We start from the raw sequence: 21,086 nt of genomic DNA on the forward strand, positions 1-21,086 counted from the left end.
GACCATACAACTACAGAAACAGGCTTGGAGACAGACTTTTTACTTTATTGTACTAGAATATAGGAGAGCTTGTACCATAAGTAACCCAAATCCCAACAGCTGAACAAGCAGAAACATAGTAGCATAACTAATAAAGCCACTAACTTAGTAGCATAACTAATAAAGCAATCAGGTAGACTAAAGCTGCTAGTAGTTTGCGTGCTTTGCTCCAGCAAACCCCAACAATGTTTTAATAAATAAGTTGCTGAAGCATATCACTGAAAAGACTATGCAGACTGACTACACTACAGAGATCATGCTTTGACAAAGTACGTTAAAAAATCATGCTTTGACAAAGAAGCACACTTCAGCTATCTGGGTGTATCTCAAATGCTAGAAGTTGAATAAGACAACCTTCCTCAACTCCAGTATAAATAGTTCATGCTCAGGCTGCAGCTTCCTCAGTCCCATAGGGTTATTTTTCTGCAGTATTTGTCAGCAACCGATCCTTTGGTTATGGCTCGTGTCCTACAGGATGTGTTGGATCCCTTTACACCAACCATTCCACTAAGAATAACATACAACAATAGTCTAGTTCTGGCAGGTGCTGAGCTAAAGCCATCTGCGATTATAAGTAAACCACGAGTCGATATCGGTGGCAATGACATGAGGACTTTCTACAGCCTGGTTAGCCAAGCAATTTACAGATAATGCTACCCGATTGGGAGAAGGTATGCCAATCCTTTTTTATGTAGCATATAAAGTATTGTGCACTTTATAGTGGATTTATCAGCATTAGTTTGAATAAATTTAATAAGAAAAAAATGCCTTAAATCTTGCAGTATATAAACATGTCTATACGCTAACTTGTTTGTCTTCGACTTGAGAAGGTACTTATTGACCCAGACGCCCCAAGTCCAAGCCATCCAACACTAAGGGAGTACTTGCACTGGTAAATAAAGTGCAATATGTCCCACTCTTCCTAAATGTGGTTCTTTTAGTTTGCCTTATTATGATATTGGTTCACTATTGTGTAGGATGGTGACAGATATTCCTGAAACAACTAGTGTCAACTTCGGTATGAATGCATATAGTTATCTGTCATTCCGTTGGGTTTCTGCTGAATATAGTATCTGTGGAGCTTAGGCTGTAGTCTCTTCTTGCTTCTCGGACTTGTTGACCACTGAATTGGTGCAGATAAGGATGCATCAATACATGAAATCAGCAACCATAAACTGAATGTTAGAGCAACTTGTTAGGTGAATGCAATATCCCAGCTTAGCGCTTACATGCATAGTAATATCATGAGAGCAGTATGGGGAAATACAGGTGATACAACAGGTGACTCACGGCAGGAGGCGGCGACTGGCAATGGATGGCGTGACTGGCGATGGAGGTGGCGCGATTGGAATGTCGTTGATGTCGCGGGGGGGGGGGGGGGGGTCAGGCGGCCACGCCCGCGGAGAACAGAGGCGGTGCCATCACTAGCGACCGCAGAGGACGATGGAGGAGGATAGAGGCGAGCCGAGCTTGGGTGGCCTTGCGGCGGAGGACGACTGGCGACCACAGAGGACGATGGTGGAGGACGAGCTCGGGCGGCCTTGCGACGACGAGGTGCTGGCGGCGGCGCGATCAGCTTTGGATGTGGGGTAGGGGCGCGGTGAGCTTTGCCTGCGGGGCAGCGAGCCGAGGAAGGGAATTGGCGTGCTGGCGGCGCAGTGCTGTGCAGGCGGGGTCGGTGTTCGGCGGCCGATGTTGTGGCGGCGCGCGGCGCAGTGGGCGAAAAGGGCGCGATGGTGAGAGAGAGCTGGTGAGAGAGAGGCACGCGGCGCGGGTTAGGGATTTAGATGTTTTCGGTTAAGTTCGACGGGGTTCAGTTGGCCCACGAACTTAAATTAAGAACGTGGGTACCCACGTTCCTAATGAGTTAAGTTCGACGGTTTTGGCTGGGACCCACGAACTTAGTTTAATAACGTGGGTACCCACATTTTTAACTACACCCACAAACTTAACTCATATAAGAACGTCGGTACCCACGTTCTTAGTTTTACCCACGAACATTTATCAGTTTCTTGTAGTGATGGTATGACGGCGGAGAGCATGAGCACTCTACAAAAACCTGCTAAACCTAACCCTGACCCAAACCGAACAGTCTCGGGCACGAATTTAGTTCGTAACCCCCCTAGAGACCTATCCACGGCCACGACGGGGTGTTGGATCCGCGACACTCGTTCACACGACATTTGCCCTAGAAAGTCCAAATTAAGGGAACTGAGAGCACCAGTGGGTTACGCAAGACATGGCGCTCACGAGAACCAGTGTCGGACCAACAGAATTCTGGCTGGTCGTCACATGCGCCGATTATGGGTTAGCACGCGACATCGAGCTCGCGTTCCAACCAAGCTATGCCAGTAATGACCAAACGACCACTTCGGTGAGCTTCACCAACACCTAGGGACACTCAAACATTAAATCAAAGGCGCTGAACCATATTGATTTTGCCTGGCCACGGGGACGCGGAGGTGAGCACGCATTGCAGGGTCCGACGGGAGCGATGGACGTCGTGGTGAACTCCGTCGTAAATAGGCAGTCACGCTGGAGCTATACAACCATAAGGGACAACAAGTTCACCGTGCACTACCAATTTGGGGCAAGGAAGTGAGGACACCGTGAATTTTGGCTTCTACTGACCACACCGGAAGACAGTGAATGCCCCATGGTGGTTCATGGCTCAATTTAAAGGGATGGTGACAAGGCTGGCTACCCGCAATCACTAAGGTACGATGCTAGTGCATGGAGACCACATAACAAGGAAGCATAGTGTGGTAGAATTTGGGCGCAGGTGACACCGCGAGAGGAGCACACAAGCCACGGTGCACGCAAGTGAGATATTCTTGTCCCTCCCCCGGCCTAATCCGCAAGACGGTGAATCGGCTCAAAGCTATCCCGCCCTGGCCATCTCTATCTCCTATTTGTTTGGACGCATCCGGATTCCATAGCGACGCGGATATTTTTTTCAGATATTTCCCAACGTCACTAATCTTCCTCGTTTAACTGAACTGGCTCTATATAGCCCCCCCTTTTCTCCCAATTCTTGTTATGGACAGGTTAATCTCTGTTAACAAGACTTGTTCACAAAACAAGGGTCTTCAAACTTACTATAGGATTCTAATACCTAAACTGAATAGATCCCAAGATATGGCGCTCACAAATCAGCCACATTTTACTAGGACCATTACAGTTTCTGAATTTGGTCTTCAGTAATACCTGAACTGCGCGACTCACTTCTGACAGAGCAACTTCGGGACACTAATTCTTTGATTTTTATGCAACAACCCACTAAGCCGACTGTACCAAAGTTGCTCCCCTATAAACCAACCTTAACTTTGTTACAAAGGTTTTGGTCAAACACCCACTGAATTGAGCACCACATGGTTCCAAAGTTGATCCAATACAACCGTGAATCTGAATTTCAGCAGGGTTCTTGTCTGACAGCCCAAGTTGAGGGGGTTTATCACTAAATTCCTCAAGGTTTAGGGCTGGGTCTTTCAATCAAACATATACCCCATAACAGCCCTACAACTTTGTTATGGTGACCAACTACAAAATTCTTATGGATCAAAAGTTACAAGAGCCCAAAGTTGACTCAATGTCACTTGTTCTCAGGGTTCCAATTTTGGAAGCACTTGTGACTCTCTGCTACTTTCTCCAATTTGCTTCACAATACTTGAAAATCTCCAAATAAGAAAAGTGTTAGGCTCCCAAAACTTTACCACTTTGATATATGCACTTTGGTCCAAAAGTGTATAGAAACTGAAATCACCATATAAGGCACAAATTAGGGTTTCTAGGGTTCTTATTAGGGTTTTGAGTGCTCTAGGGTTTGTGTGCCATTCAAATCCATCAATTCTAGTTCCTTATGAACATTTCTAATAACTTTTGAGATAATACTCAATTTGGCCTCACATACACCCATATACCCCAATCCCATGGTTAAGTACCCTACTCTAGGGCTAAGAAGCACTTCAAGACATCACATCACATTTGTTTTGAAGTTTTAGCCTAATGGATGCATTCTAGGTGTAACAAACATAATGACATGTCAATGCATATGATGCCATGCTCAAATTTTAGTTCTGGTAACACCCGGGGTGTTACAATTAGGAACCTTGGAGATGACCATCAAGGACTTGGGAAAGGCCAAGATATCAAGGAGGAGAAGATAGAACGTTCAGAACAAGAGAAAGCCAAGTCTGACTCAACTTCGTCTCCATCTCGAAGTCCAGGACCAGTCTACACTAAAACGGACGCCCAAGATGCATCCGAACTCTGATTTGGTTGGTCTTTATATTGATGGAAAGATAAGAAGATAAGCTTTCCAACCCAACTAGAACCATCTTAAAATTCATCCGGAGTCAACGGTAATCCTCGAAACAAGTCAGCATTTAGATTTTGTTTTGGTGCTGCGACGCCGTCTGTTGGGCCATGTATCGTGTTGCAGCCCATTAGGGGTGCGACCAGGGGTCATGCACGCCCCTAACCTCTATTTTAATAGCAGCCGCCACCATATTAGGGTTTGGGTTTTGCTTAGATCATATCTATCATCGAACAGTGTCGTCGTTCATCGGTTTGTGAAACCCCACCTCATGATCATTGCGGTTTTGATTGCGTTCTTTCTGTTCTTGCTTGTGTTCTTGATTGCGCTTGCAGGGATAAGCCTTCGTGGCGAGATCACTTGTGTGTCATGTGTGAGAACCAATGGAGCAGTGGTGTAGTGATTGCAAGGATCTATTCTTTCGAAGCCTTGGATCATCAACATTGAGATCTCTACCCAATCAAGTTATCATACCTCACAGAAGATCGGGCTTGTCTTCTATCAAAGAAAGCTGCGAAGATCTTTAGCATCTGTAGGTTCCTTCCATACCTCAATAGCTTTGATTTTGGATGGATATGTAGCCACTCCTTTTTCACTTATAATATGGCCCAAATAGGAAATCTGTGTTTGTCCAAATTCACATTTAGAAAGTTTTACTTTCCACTGATCATCCATCAACAATTGAAGAATTGTCTGTAAGTGCACTATGTGGTCCTCAAATGTCTTGCTGTAAACAAGAATATCATAAAAAACTAGGGCACACTTTCTTAAAACATGTTGTAATGTCTTGTTCATTGCTCTCAGAAAGGTGTTTGGTGCACCAGTTAAGCCAAAAGACATAACCCTAAATTCATAGTGGCCCACATGTGTTTGAAAGGCTATCTTATATTCCTCCCCTTGCTTTAACGAAATTTAGTGGTATCCAGCCTTAAGGTCCAACTTACTAAACCACTTAGCATGAGCCAACTCATCCATTAATTGGTCAAAAATTAGAACTAGATATTTACTTTTAATGGTGAGGGCATTGAGATATCTATAATCAATACAAAATCTCCATGTATTATCCTTCTTTTTTACCAATAACACTGGAGAATTAAATGGGCTGCAACTTTTCTGAATAACTCCTTGCTTCAGCATGTTAGCTACCTGGGCCTCAATCTCATCCTTAAGCACTAGGGGTATCTGTAGGCTCTGACAGATACAGGCTAAGCACCCTCCACCAAAGGTATAGTGTGGTCACAATCTCTACTAGGTGGTAACCCTGTGAGATTTTCAAAGAGAGGAGTGAACTGCTGTAGTAGAGTCTGAATGCTAGGATGGATGGTAGACTGTGCTAGGGCCGGATCCGAATTCTGTAATAACCAGAGTTCCACAATGGTACAAGTAGGCACTGCATGAGGAATTCCCTGCAACTCTAAATTTGCCACTTGTACCCTTAGCCATCTGACCATTAGCCACTTGTACCCTTAACGCAGAAGGTCAAACTGAAACTCCCTGTAACACAGGCTGCTCTTTCTCATGTAGAAAGGTATGAGAAGTACCACTGTCAATGAGAATAACTATAGATTTACCTTAATAGATCCTTCCAATTTAAAAGTGTGAACTCCCTCAAAACCCTTCCAGGCAGACTAGGATAAAGAAATGAAAATTTGTTCTTGTATTGGCTCAGACGATTCTGTCTCTGGCTCATCTTCTAGATCTTCAGATAACAAATTCCACACCTCTTCCATGGCATGTAATTGTGCAGGAGCTGCACACTTATGCCCAGTACTCCATTTCTCAGCACATTTGGCACAAAAACCTCTAGCACGTCGATATCGACGCAGAGAATCCAACTTGTTTGATGATGACCACTTCTTAGTATAACCCGACTTCACTATTTCCTTGCGTTTGTCCCATTTTGTAATACCCAATTTTGGTTTATAAGAGAGAGAAATAAAATTATGTGTAATGCCTTCTCATTCATAAGAATCATTAGGGGACATGTTTAAAATAAATTATACCTCAATAAAAGGTGCATCATGTTGGAGTTTTGTTTGCTTGTGTACTTAAATAATAATAACAAATAATGTTAGTATAAATAAAATAATGACTGAGATGCGGATTGAACCCCAAATTGAAAATTAGGGTTTGAAAATAGAAAAGAAAGATATATAAATAAAGATACTTATTCATTCTGGCATTTTTGAATTGTACATTTAAATCTAGGTACAAAAATTCAACACAAAATTTGGATTTAAATTTGAGATTCAAAATAGAAAGAAAAGAAAACATAAGATAAGGGAAAAAGAGAACGATAAAACGCTGCTTGGGCCTAAAATCTACAACCGGCCCAGCTTCACTTTTCCCTCTTCCGTCGGCCCTTCTCCTGTGCGTGGCCCAAGTCTGGATGCATGTCACTGACTTGCGGGGCCATGTGGTCAGGTGCGCGGCAAGTCACCGTGGCATGGGGCCCAGCTCCACATCTCGGTGCACCCAGTTGAGCGCCATGCCCCCTGCCACTTACTTGTGGGACCGGACGTCAGGGGATCCTCCTTCAGGATGTTGAGCGACCTCCTATGGCGACAGATCTTCCGCCGGAAAACCGGACCAGCTATGGGCATGGGAGCTCTCGCGTTCGGGGTCGTCTGCCAGGGCTATATATATGCCTTCGGCACCCTCCGCTCGCCCCTGAACGAGAACACCCTGATCCCGCGCGATTGCCAACGAAACCACCATTACCGCCAGCCGAGCTGCATGATTTCGCGAGCCGCTGTCGCGCGTCCACCGGGAAGCAAGGAGGGTGGCTGGACTCACACCTCGGCAAGGTTCACCGTGCACACAAAGGAATCAGGTGTGGCCGAATTTTCATTGGACCGGAATTTCGGCGTTGAACAACGCCGGCACCAGGACCTCGGTGAGACCCATCCTTCCACCTAGCCGCTGCTAAGTTACTCGTTCATGCCGATAGTAATTTCTGGGCTATGATGTTGGGGACCAGGGGAGGGGGAAATACCGGGTCACACCGATGAGGTTGTCACCTCGGGGACGGGTGCGGCACCCTCGCTACCGAGGCGGGAGTTTGAAGAAGAACGACACGCCGTAGATTGGGAAATTAAGGGTGTAGATTAAATCAAGGGGGCGGATCAGGCCAGGGTGAACGAGGACCGTAGATCAGCAATCAAATGTGGGCGGTTAGATCTTGCGAATTAGAAATCGTGTCCGTGGATCACGGGATGGACGGTCGGGATGTAACATGAGTACCTGTTCGTCGAGACCAATTAAAATGGTAGATCGCCAATCGTGGGGCTGTGTGTGGGCGACGCTTCATTAAATCCGGTTCATCATATCTTGATCCAAGGGGTGGGATCTCGTCGATACCTCTTCTCCGAGCTAACTTTATAAAAAGAGACTCTTGAAAACAGACAAATCGACCCGCCGTCCAAGGGGGTGTAGACTGAGTCTCGGAAATCTTCTGAGTTAGCCCCTGCACTTTTCAGGATTTGGCGCGCAGTCCAGAGAGTAATAAAAATAGAGAATTAATTATGGAAATTGATTTTTAATACAAAAATAATTCCAGAAACTTGTATAAATCATATTTAATTCATTTTAGCTTCAAATTGATTCATTCCAGAGGCATTAATTTTGTAATAATATTATCTATCAATTAGTATCTCTATTTAATCATGAAACTTGAATTAAAACTATGCACTTGAATTGTTCTATTTCAAGTATTAAATAACTTAATAACAGTAACTCCGAATTTAGTGATTCTGGTTCCTACGATCCCGTTACGCAGCGTAGAATATTATCATGCATTCTGTTCTATTATTTGGTGTGATGTTAATTTTTGATATACTATGTGTTTGTGTTGTTGCGAGTAGACGAGCAAGCTATAGAGGATCCAGGGGTTCAGCAGGTGGAGACTGCTGAGCAGGAGCTCGTTGAAGGCAAGTTGTGCCCTTGATCACTTCTTTTTACCCAGTCATATTCTTATTAATCATAATGATCTGCATAGGTTAATTTTGATGGGACCCAATAGGTTATCCTAGTTTGACTATCTTTATACCTTGTTTTACCACTGAATATTTAGGTAGTACCTGCTATTGCTTTATGTGGTTTTGGGTATGGAGATATACATTACTCATATTCACAATTTTATTATCAGTTTATTATTTACTGTTCATGATAAGATCATTATGTTAATTGGAATATGGAGAACCACCCGGGAAAACAGTGCTACCACAAGGGTGGTATGGGACGCTCTTGGCTAACTAACTAGAAAAGCTAGTGGAGGACTATCTTACCCGATAGAGGCAAGGGCAGTAAGGGAGTGGTCAGTGTGGGGAGGTCCTTGGGTTGATTTTGCTGCGATGGAGGTCAGGCGAGGGATCCCTGCATTGGATCTTCCTAGAAACTATAGCGGATTTTCTGAAGCTAGTGGAACTTTGTAAAGGCCTTGTAGTGGAACCCTGCCTCGCTTCCCTGGTAGAGGTCTACGGGGTCCGATCAACCCCGTGGCAAATGGGTAACACGACTTGTGGGTAAAGATGTGCAACGTCTGCAGAGTGTAAAACTGGTCAACTAGTCGTGCTGACGGTCATGAGCGTTTCGGGCACTCACATGATTAATTTATGGAATTAAATTCAATTCGTCATTTGCATCGCATGGGGATTATTTATTATTATTTTGACTTACTATTACTATGATTTGGTATTCACTTACATTTAGTAACTGCTAATAAAATTTTGACCAACTTATAAAAGCAATGCTCAACTTTAACCTTTATTTTGTTGATCAGCCATACACATCATATGAACTTCCACCTTTGGTGAGTTCATGCACATTATTCCTCACAACTTGTCCAGCTATGATATTTTGTGAGCTCACTCTTGCGATATATAACTCCCCCCACAGGTGCAGAGCAGGTGGTCGAAGAGGAGCCACATAACGAGGGGTTCGACTTGATATAGGTGGCGTCTACCAGTAAGCTTTGTGGCGCCAGAAAAATAATATTTAGTTCGTTTTATTATTATCATTTATTTTGTAAGACTTTCGCTATGTAATATAATAAGTACATTTATGATATTTATGATATTTATCCCTATACATTCAGTTATTATATGTGAAGTTCTTACTTTGCGCACATATGAGACGTACCCGACTTTATCCTTTAAATCTGGGTGTGGCACATTTAGAAAGTCCAGATGCAGACTTCACTGTCAATTTGTTAAATGAATCATCTCCCGTCCATCGCCCAACTGCAGCAGCTTCCTCCTACACCAATGCGAGAGAGCAAGCAGTATCCAGACTGGAGGGTCGTTGAACCATAATGACAGATTTAATGTCAGAACGTAATCCATCGATGAAACACATAGCATAGTAAAGTGGATCTACATTGGCTTCATATACCAATGCGACTGAAGCCAACCCGCGCGCTGCCCGACCACTAGAATTCATCATAGCAACTCTAATCCACATAGCAGGTTCGACATCGTATATGTCAAAGTAATTTTCACAACAAGTTTTCTAGAGCTGGGGATTGTCGCCATCGAAGTGGGGAAAATTGATGATAGAGAGAATGTGGATTAGGTAAGAAGAAGAACTAGACGCGGAGCAGAAGAGTTGTTCGGTGGAATCAGCTTTCTGTATGTAGCAGCATTATTGCTAAGGCTCCTATTACACGGTCCAAGTCGGCCCATGATATTTATTGTTATGCTTTCTTTCACGTTTCGGCCCGCTTGCCTGAACCCTCCCATCGCTCTTGCATGCTGTTGCCCCATACCTGCTCATCATCGCTCCCACATTCAACTTCTTCGGTCGGTCCGTCCGAGATGTCCACAGCGAGCCGGAGGAGCCGCCAACTGGATCTTCATACAGCGGGTGGCTGAGCTCTACCCACGCGACATCCATTCATACAGATGCAGGATTTATACATCTGCTTTTGGCGACGGCCGATAGCGCCAGCAGCTGATGGACAGTTCTGAAACCTTTGGCTTGTTTTGTCCTGTGTCCTGCAAGATCCCTATGTTCCGAAAGAGGCCCTTAGATGTTTGCTGCAGGCTGCTAGGTACTCAACATCCCAACGAAGAGATCTTCCTCTCCCAAATCAAGGAACTAGAAACTGTATATACAATGACACTGGTGAACCAGTGCTACGGCCCTACGGTTGAATGATGATCAGAAGCGCCAAAGCGTGTCCGAGAAGCAGCATCTTTTCCCTGGGTGTGCCTTCATGCATGTTTATATAGGGTTGGAATTACACAAGGTGTTAGTGTTGAATAATTAGACAAATTTCAGATTAAATTCCGAATATAAATCATGACCAAATCAGAAGAACTGAAATAAAAAGTCAAATCAGATGATGCGTACTGATTAGACATACTGATAGATGACGCGCGCCGGAATCAGCAGGGTCGACGACGTCGAAGCAGCGAAATCAGCAGAGTCGACGAGGTCAGAAGATCACGAGTAGTCGCGTTGTAACACCCGGATTTTAGGGGTCCAAAACCCGGGTGCTAACATAAACACCAGGTATGCTGGGACCAAGTCTCACACATATGATGTATAGTGGCACAGGATCGAATGTCACAACTTTATATATAACAGGAGTTCTGTACAAAATAAATAATTACATTATAAGGAGACAACGGTCCAGCAACCCAAAGTTGACTGGGAGACGACGACCTAGACCTCTCACGAACACATCGCAGCATCCTCCATGAGCATCATCCTGCAGTACCTGGTCTTGACCTGTGGTGTATGTGAGACAGCAAGAGTGAGCTCACATACGTTCATCGCTCAACAAGTTGTGGGGAATAATGTGCATGAACTCGCCAAAGGTGGGAGCTCACGTGAAGTGTAAGGCTTACCAAAGAAGATGGTTAGAGCTGAGCATTGCTTTTAAAGTTGGTCAAAATTTTATTAGCAGTTACTAAGTATAAGTAAATACCAACCCAGTTAAATAGTAGAACCAAAGTAACAACTTCACCTGCGATGCAATGCATATGACAAATTGAATTTAGTTCCATAATTTAATCATGTGAGTGTCCGAGCCGCTCATGACCGTGAGCACGGCTAGTATACCAGTTTTACACTCTGCAGAGGTTGCGCATCTTTACCCACAAGTCGTGTATCCCATGTCGCCAGGGTTTGCAAGGCCCTTAGACACTTCCGAGGTGAATGGCTAGGGATCCACTACGAGGCCTTTACAAAGTTCCACTAGCTTCCGAAAACCCGCTACAGTTTATAGGAAGATCCAGTACAGGAATCCCTTGCAGGACCGCCATCGCAGCAAAATCCTCCCGAGGGCCTCCCCGCACTGACCTCTCCCCTACTGCCCTTGCCCCTTTCGGGTAAGGTAGTCTTCCACTAGCTTTCCTAATTAATCAGCCAAGGGCGTCCCATTAAACCCCTGTGGTAGCACTGTTTTCCCGGGTGGTTCTCCATGTTCCAATTAACATAATGATCTCAACATGAACAATAAATAACAACTGATAACAAAAATGTAACCATGGATAGTGTATCTCCATACCCAAAACCACATATAGCACTAGCAAGTACTACCCAGAAAGTTCAGTGGTAAACAAGGTATAAAGATAAACAAACTAGGGTAACCTATTGGGTCCCATCAAAATTAACCTATGCAGATCATTATGATTAATTAGAACATGAGTAGGTAAAAAGAAGTGATCAAGGGCACAACTTGCCTGGGACTTGAGATTCCAGGTACCAACTTGCTCTTCAGATGACACGTGACCTCGCTCTAGTCGTAGCAATACAAACAAACATGGTATAGGCAAGATTAACATTACACCAAACATAAGTACAAACTGAATAATAATAATCTACGCGTTGCTACGAGATCGTAGGGACAAGAATCACTAAATTTGGAGTTATAGTTATTTAGTTATGAATTTCTGAAGTTATTAAGCACCTAGAATAGATTAACCCAAATGAACAATTTTAATTCAAGTTTCATGGTTAAACAAAGGTACTAGGTGATAAACAATATTAATACAAAATTATTGCACCTGGAATGACTCAATTTGGAGTTAAAATGAATTTACTATGAATTATACAAATTCTGGCATTTAATTAATACTAAAAATTCGTTTTTAAATGTATTTTTCTGGTTTTTAAACAACTCTGGACTAGGCGTCAATTATCAGAAAGTCCAGGGGCTAACACGTAAATTTCTAAGACTCAGGATACACCCGCACAGGACGGCGGGTTGATTTGACCAAAGCCCGAGGGCTCTTTAGCAAAAGATCCCGGCCGAAGGGGTATCAAGAATCCAGGGCCGTCCGATCTTGAATCAAGGGACCAGATTAGATCTTCCCCCCGACCGAACCGGTACGAGCCGTGAGTCGCACGATTAAAGATCAATGGCCCACGAATGCCCACGATCCAAACTACCCCGAACCACACGATTGAAGACCGACTGCTCGGATTTAAACTGACGAAGGGGGTACGCCCCGATCTAATCGGGACCGTCCACGCGCCAACCAACGATCCGAGGATCGCCCCCAACCTCCCGACGGCAGCCGAGCAGAGATGCCCCGGCCACAGCGGAGCCCTCGCCGGCGCCATCAAATTCCACCGCCCCGGCCACCCATTGTGGCTATTATCGCGAGAAAATGAAATTAAGGGCTATGTGATCACATAGGGGGCGTCTCACCGAGGATGATCAAGCCGAGGAGGCCGACCACGGCGCGCGGCGGGTCCGAAGCGGTGGTGCAGCGACGGCGAGAAATTCTGGTGCCGCCGGTGTCTTATCTTCTGAAGTTCTGTTGCGGCCACCTTCAACACATCCGAAAGGGCCCCTGGGTTCCTTAATCCGAGCACGGTCGTCGGTACGCTCGGATTCGCCCGCGGCGGATCGCTCTCACAAATGGCGGCGTCGGCCCTCTTCTGCTTGAGCTCACGGGTGGATGAGGGAAGGGGTCGCGGAGCTTCGGCTTTATACCCAAGGAGCAACCCGCGGCCGTTGCACGGACGCCGAGATTACCGGCGAGCTTCGGAGTCCGTGCGCGTTCGTTGCGGCGAGCCGTTGAGGGCGAGCCCGACATGTGGACCCCGCGGACCAGAGAGGGGGAGAGAGGAGCGAGCGCGGGTGAGAGTGACTGGGCAGGGGGCCCCACTCGTCAGCGGTGACAGGAGCGCGGCAAGGGGTGAGAGGATGACGCGCGGGCCCGGTTTGTCGGCGCCAGGTTGTGGAATGGGCCGCGCGTGGGAGGTTTAAGTGGGCCGAATACAAGGTAGCAGGCCCAGTTAGGTTAGAATTCCTTTTCTTTTTATTTTCTGTTTTCTTTTCTCCATTTTCAAAATCCAATTTGAGTTCAAGTTTAAATTCAAACTTTTGTGAATAACTTGTCCTCAGTTTGAATAATATAAGTGTGAAGGATGTTTATTCTGATTTTATTTTATTTTATGTAGTATTTTTCTTAGTTCTTCCCTTCCCATTTATTTTCTATTTTCTATTCCAAATTCAAATTTATACTTCTATTTTAGTTTTCAGATTTTCAAATATATCAATTGGAATCCAAAGGTGAATATAAACCAAATTATTTTATTATTACTAGTTTAAGTTTTATTCTCCTTGTTTATTTATTTCATGAAATGTATAAATGGTTTTTAAAAAAAAAATTCTTTTTCTCCTCATTTTCTTATTTCCCAATGATACTTTGTTCAGATTTCTTCTACCAATTCCAAATTCAGAATTTGGGTGTTACAAATCCTACCCCCCTTAAAAATAATCTCGTCCCCGAGATTAGTAAGAGGATGTAGAAGAAATTGTTTGTAGTCTATGGGTTAGTTTCTAATTGATTTTAATACCAAAACTCTTCTCTCTTTTTTTTTATATCACAAATTATCAGGTGATTAGAAAAGCATGGGTATATATGGGTATAGCCACTTTATTATGCAGGATAAATGATATCTTTAAAGCATATATAGTTTTGGGTAAGGAGTGGGGTAAGAAAAAGACTCCATCCAAGATTTGTGGATCTTGACTCCGTTGGCGATTCAACTTGATCTTTGAAGTCTTGAGTTAATGCTTATCCTTCTTTGATGTGGTTGGTCTCCTTTGGCCTTTCTTCTTGGAGTTGCCATCCGAGTTAAGGACATATGGTTAAGATATATGTGAGTAGGATGGATTATGTGTAGGTTAAAAGTTTGTTTGTTATTAGGTGAGAATAGAAAAGTTATACCATTCATCATGGCCCTATTGGTTAGATCAGATCTCATGCATGTGGGTGAGTGGGTTTAAGGCACTAGTTGAGGGGTATGGACTTATCTCTTATACTAGTATTAAGTAACTTACTCTAGATTAGATCATAATAGATTAGATGGAATCTAGATTAGATTGGTATGACTAGTTTGACTAGTTTAGGTTAGATAGATCTACTATGGTAGGATACATGTTTAGAATCTTTTGGGATAGGATGGATCATTAGGTTAAAAGCTCTATTAGGTTAACACCGAGGGATCATGCATCTATTGGATGGGTAAGGTAGTTGCATATGTATATGGTCAAGTTAATCTAGGGCATCAATTTTAGGTTAGATTGGTATAACCAGATTGGACTAGATAGAATCTCATTAATTTTAATTAGGTCATGGTTGTTATTCTAGAGGGGAATAAATATTCAATTTAGGGCAAGATGAATCCATAAGATAAGATAGAGTCTTTCGAGGTCAGTTAGATTTATTAGGATAGGATAGAATCTTTTCAAGATAAGATGAGTATCTTTTAAGATGAGATAGATCTATGAGTGTAGGATAGAATTTTTTTTAAGATGAGATGAATCTATTAAGATAGGGGAGAATCTTTTAAGATAAGATGAATTGGTTAGAATGAGATCTTTTAGGATAAGATAAATCTCTTAAGCTAGATAGGTTCCAAATGGGATAATTTAGGTTGCCTAGTTATTTTATAAATATATTTTTATACCTATGTGTATATGCAGATGTAATTGTGGACATTACTCCACAACCCATCACACTCAATCAAAGATCCAAATCAGACAGATATCATAAGAACAAACATTCAAGTGCATAGATAAACATAGTTTTGTTTTTGTTCCTAAGATTAGGTCTCCTATTCCTAAAGGTCACTTTAGGCACTGGATTTCAAAGTGTGAAATCCACATTTGTCCTTAGAAAGAAAAGATAAGAATAATCAGAGTAAGCGGAAATAGATGAGAAAAGATTAAGAAAAGTTTAGAAAAGAATCAGAGCAGCAAAGGTAAGTAAATAATGGTTGTCCAGTTCTATCTAGGTTTCGTCCTACAGTCAACATTCCTCTGATACCACTTCTGTAACACCCGGATTTTAGGGGTCCAAAACCCGGGTGCTAACATAAACACCAGGTATGCTGGGACCAAGTCTCACACATATGATGTATAGTGGCACAGGATCGAATGTCACAACTTTATATATAACAGGAGTTCTGTACAAAATAAATAATTACATTATAAGGAGACAACGGTCCAGCAACCCAAAGTTGACTGGGAGACGACGACCTAGACCTCTCACGAACACATCGCAGCATCCTCCATGAGCATCATCCTGCAGTACCTGGTCTTGACCTGTGGTGTATGTGAGACAGCAAGAGTGAGCTCACATACGTTCATCGCTCAACAAGTTGTGGGGAATAATGTGCATGAACTCGCCAAAGGTGGGAGCTCACGTGAAGTGTAAGGCTTACCAAAGAAGATGGTTAGAGCTGAGCATTGCTTTTAAAGTTGGTCAAAATTTTATTAGCAGTTACTAAGTATAAGTAAATACCAACCCAGTTAAATAGTAGAACCAAAGTAACAACTTCACCTGCGATGCAATGCATATGACAAATTGAATTTAGTTCCATAATTTAATCATGTGAGTGTCCGAGCCGCTCATGACCGTGAGCACGGCTAGTATACCAGTTTTACACTCTGCAGAGGTTGCGCATCTTTACCCACAAGTCGTGTATCCCATGTCGCCAGGGTTTGCAAGGCCCTTAGACACTTCCGAGGTGAATGGCTAGGGATCCACTACGAGGCCTTTACAAAGTTCCACTAGCTTCCGAAAACCCGCTACAGTTTATAGGAAGATCCAGTACAGGAATCCCTTGCAGGACCGCCATCGCAGCAAAATCCTCCCGAGGGCCTCCCCGCACTGACCTCTCCCCTACTGCCCTTGCCCCTTTCGGGTAAGGTAGTCTTCCACTAGCTTTCCTAATTAATCAGCCAAGGGCGTCCCATTAAACCCCTGTGGTAGCACTGTTTTCCCGGGTGGTTCTCCATGTTCCAATTAACATAATGATCTCAACATGAACAATAAATAACAACTGATAACAAAAATGTAACCATGGATAGTGTATCTCCATACCCAAAACCACATATAGCACTAGCAAGTACTACCCAGAAAGTTCAGTGGTAAACAAGGTATAAAGATAAACAAACTAGGGTAACCTATTGGGTCCCATCAAAATTAACCTATGCAGATCATTATGATTAATTAGAACATGAGTAGGTAAAAAGAAGTGATCAAGGGCACAACTTGCCTGGGACTTGAGATTCCAGGTACCAACTTGCTCTTCAGATGACACGTGACCTCGCTCTAGTCGTAGCAATACAAACAAACATGGTATAGGCAAGATTAACATTACACCAAACATAAGTACAAACTGAATAATAATAATCTACGCGTTGCTACGAGATCGTAGGGACAAGAATCACTAAATTTGGAGTTATAGTTATTTAGTTATGAATTTCTGAAGTTATTAAGCACCTAGAATAGATTAACCCAAATGAACAATTTTAATTCAAGTTTCATGGTTAAACAAAGGTACTAGGTGATAAACAATATTAATACAAAATTATTGCACCTGGAATGACTCAATTTGGAGTTAAAATGAATTTACTATGAATTATACAAATTCTGGCATTTAATTAATACTAAAAATTCGTTTTTAAATGTATTTTTCTGGTTTTTAAACAACTCTGGACTAGGCGTCAATTATCAGAAAGTCCAGGGGCTAACACGTAAATTTCTAAGACTCAGGATACACCCGCACAGGACGGCGGGTTGATTTGACCAAAGCCCGAGGGCTCTTTAGCAAAAGATCCCGGCCGAAGGGGTATCAAGAATCCAGGGCCGTCCGATCTTGAATCAAGGGACCAGATTAGATCTTCCCCCCGACCGAACCGGTACGAGCCGTGAGTCGCACGATTAAAGATCAATGGCCCACGAATGCCCACGATCCAAACTACCCCGAACCACACGATTGAAGACCGACTGCTCGGATTTAAACTGACGAAGGGGGTACGCCCCGATCTAATCGGGACCGTCCACGCGCCAACCAACGATCCGAGGATCGCCCCCAACCTCCCGACGGCAGCCGAGCAGAGATGCCCCGGCCACAGCGGAGCCCTCGCCGGCGCCATCAAATTCCACCGCCCCGGCCACCCATTGTGGCTATTATCGCGAGAAAATGAAATTAAGGGCTATGTGATCACATAGGGGGCGTCTCACCGAGGATGATCAAGCCGAGGAGGCCGACCACGGCGCGCGGCGGGTCCGAAGCGGTGGTGCAGCGACGGCGAGAAATTCTGGTGCCGCCGGTGTCTTATCTTCTGAAGTTCTGTTGCGGCCACCTTCAACACATCCGAAAGGGCCCCTGGGTTCCTTAATCCGAGCACGGTCGTCGGTACGCTCGGATTCGCCCGCGGCGGATCGCTCTCACAAATGGCGGCGTCGGCCCTCTTCTGCTTGAGCTCACGGGTGGATGAGGGAAGGGGTCGCGGAGCTTCGGCTTTATACCCAAGGAGCAACCCGCGGCCGTTGCACGGACGCCGAGATTACCGGCGAGCTTCGGAGTCCGTGCGCGTTCGTTGCGGCGAGCCGTTGAGGGCGAGCCCGACATGTGGACCCCGCGGACCAGAGAGGGGGAGAGAGGAGCGAGCGCGGGTGAGAGTGACTGGGCAGGGGGCCCCACTCGTCAGCGGTGACAGGAGCGCGGCAAGGGGTGAGAGGATGACGCGCGGGCCCGGTTTGTCGGCGCCAGGTTGTGGAATGGGCCGCGCGTGGGAGGTTTAAGTGGGCCGAATACAAGGTAGCAGGCCCAGTTAGGTTAGAATTCCTTTTCTTTTTATTTTCTGTTTTCTTTTCTCCATTTTCAAAATCCAATTTGAGTTCAAGTTTAAATTCAAACTTTTGTGAATAACTTGTCCTCAGTTTGAATAATATAAGTGTGAAGGATGTTTATTCTGATTTTATTTTATTTTATGTAGTATTTTTCTTAGTTCTTCCCTTCCCATTTATTTTCTATTTTCTATTCCAAATTCAAATTTATACTTCTATTTTAGTTTTCAGATTTTCAAATATATCAATTGGAATCCAAAGGTGAATATAAACCAAATTATTTTATTATTACTAGTTTAAGTTTTATTCTCCTTGTTTATTTATTTCATGAAATGTATAAATGGTTTTTAAAAAAAAAATTCTTTTTCTCCTCATTTTCTTATTTCCCAATGATACTTTGTTCAGATTTCTTCTACCAATTCCAAATTCAGAATTTGGGTGTTACACGCGTGAAGACGCTTCCCGAAAACCTTATTCGCCCTCTTCCGGTGCAGGATCTATAAGACGAAGGGTTCCAGAGACCTGCTCTCCTGATCGCAGATGCACGTCTGCGGTCGGGATGAAGGGAACTGGAAGGCGGCTCAGCTATAAAGAGAGGCGAAAGCGAAACTAGGATAGATTTGGAGGCTGCCTGTCAGGCGCCTTTTATAGGGTCGAGTCCGCGACCAGATAGCTACCTTCGATCTTATCCGCCCGCGAAAATCTTGCGTTAAGTTTAGATTTTATAGCGATCGGTTAGGATTCTAAACTTAACAGCCAAGTAACCAAAAATTCAAACGACAAAAGGAAGCCGCGCCCCTGCAAGGCGAGGGGCCGGATTTCGGCGGACCATTCACGCGCATGTCGTGCGCCCGCGCCCTTCACCCCGCCCCGCCCCGCCCAGGCCAGGCCAGGCGAGCGCGCGCTCTCCACACTCTCTCCTCTCATCCATGACTTGGTGAGTGAGTGTGGCTTCCATATTTAAGCTAGCTCTACTCCACTAGAACTAGCAATATGGTGCTATTGGTTCCACCTATTCCTTAGCCATCCACTTATATGGGCTTTTGAGATTTTCTTGGGATTTATTTGATTTTCTCAATTTGGGCCTAGCCCATAAATCCTAACAATCCCCACCAGATCTCAAATGCCCATCTGCAGTTTTCGCCACTGTTCACTACTGTTTAATATACTAGTTTTTCAGCAGAGACTGTTATGTTGAACTTCCGCCTAGAACTCCAAGCTACACCAATCCACAACTTGGACAATGGACTATGCCTTGAATTGCAAGTTTTGCGTGAATGGGTTTCACTTGAAGTCATGACCAGTACTAGGCTACCAGTAGTCCCCTTCTCGGGTGGAACATATACGTCGTACTCCAAGGTCTCTTCATGAGTTTACTAGAGATCACCCAGATCTCATAGACTGCGACGTTAGACAGTCTAACTCATATAGGTGTGTTCTTTCAAGAATGTTCTGCAGGACAACATCTTCGCTAATACAAGCCAACAAAACACATTAAGGCATAAAGCCAACCTGCCTTACAACATTTGAGAGTATTGCATCTTTACTTAGAGAGGATCAAAAGTTACTCTCCTCAGTTCACCAATGGCTTGTTCTTCCCAGGACCTAATTCACGGGATCTCCGATCACATAGACTGGGTTGCCACCATGGCAACTTTATTCGGGTCTCATACCCATCTCTCTCGATGCAATTTCTATCACATTACGTGGTAGTCCCTTGGTAAAAGGATCTGCCAGATTTTTATCTGTTGAAATATAAGTCACACTTATAACTCCGGAGTTTCTCAACTTTCTGACAGACTTCAATCGTCTTTTGACATGTCTTGATGACTTTCCATTATCCTTAGAACTCGTCACTTTAGCAATCACTGTCTGATTGTCACAGTTCATAAGGATAGCTGGTTTGGTTTCTCAACCACCGACAAGTCCATCAAGAGTTCACGTAACCATTCTACCTCAATGGTTGCTGTGTCAAGTGCAGCTAGCTCGGCTTCCATGGTTTACCTCGTCAAGATGGTCTGCTTGCATGACCTCCATGATACTGCACCTCCACCAATAGTAAAGACATAACCACTGGTGGCATAAAGCTCGTCTGCATCAGATATCCAGTTCGAATCACTATATCCTTCAAGTACTGCATGCTGACCAGAATAGTGAATTCCATAACTCATTGTACCTTGCAGGTAGCGCATAACCCGCTCAAGTGCATGCCAATGATCAGTCCCGGGGTTTGACATGAACCTACTCAATTTGCTCACAGCAAACGAGATATTGGGCCTTGTTGCACCAGCAAGATACATGAGTGAACCAACAATATGAGAGTATCTCAATTGGTCTAAACCAATTCTCTTGTTCTTTCGCAGTGTCACACTGGGATCATAAGGTGTTGGAGAAGGTTTGCACTCAGAGAAGCCAAATCGCTTCAAAACCTTTTCAACATAGTGAGATTGCGAGAGAGTAATCCCACCATCTGCCTTAATCAGCTTGATGTTTAGAATCACATCAGCTTCTCCCAGATCTTTCATATCAAAACTCTTTGATAGAAAAGACTTGACTTCATTGATCACATCAATGTTTGTGCCACATATCAATATATCATCAACATATAAGCACAATATAACTCCTTC

General features: G+C 44.0%; 1 protein-coding gene across 1 annotated transcript; it reads left to right on the forward strand.

The window, feature by feature from the left end:
* Positions 1–403: 403 nt before the first annotated feature.
* LOC103655445 (protein HEADING DATE 3A-like) lies at positions 404–1,238 on the forward strand. The gene is made up of 4 exons (XM_008682200.2): positions 404–666; positions 870–931; positions 1,017–1,057; positions 1,177–1,238. Exons 1-4 carry the CDS (start codon positions 421–423, stop codon positions 1,236–1,238), a joined length of 411 nt encoding a protein of 136 aa, XP_008680422.1. The 5' UTR covers positions 404–420.
* Positions 1,239–21,086: the final 19,848 nt, after the last annotated feature.

The sequence above is a fragment of the Zea mays genome, chromosome 4 (genome assembly GCF_902167145.1).
Source record: "Zea mays cultivar B73 chromosome 4, Zm-B73-REFERENCE-NAM-5.0, whole genome shotgun sequence".
NCBI classification, from domain to species: domain Eukaryota; kingdom Viridiplantae; phylum Streptophyta; class Magnoliopsida; order Poales; family Poaceae; genus Zea; species Zea mays.

Coding starts and splice junctions, on each gene's coding strand:
- LOC103655445 (XM_008682200.2), top strand. CDS start 421: ATGCTCAGGCTGCAGCTTCCTCAGTCCCATAGGGTTATTTTTCTGCAG. Junction 932..1,016: donor CTAAGGGAGTACTTGCACTG/GTAAATAAAGTG, acceptor ACTATTGTGTAG/GATGGTGACAGATATTCCTG. Junction 1,058..1,176: donor AACAACTAGTGTCAACTTCG/GTATGAATGCAT, acceptor GAATTGGTGCAG/ATAAGGATGCATCAATACAT.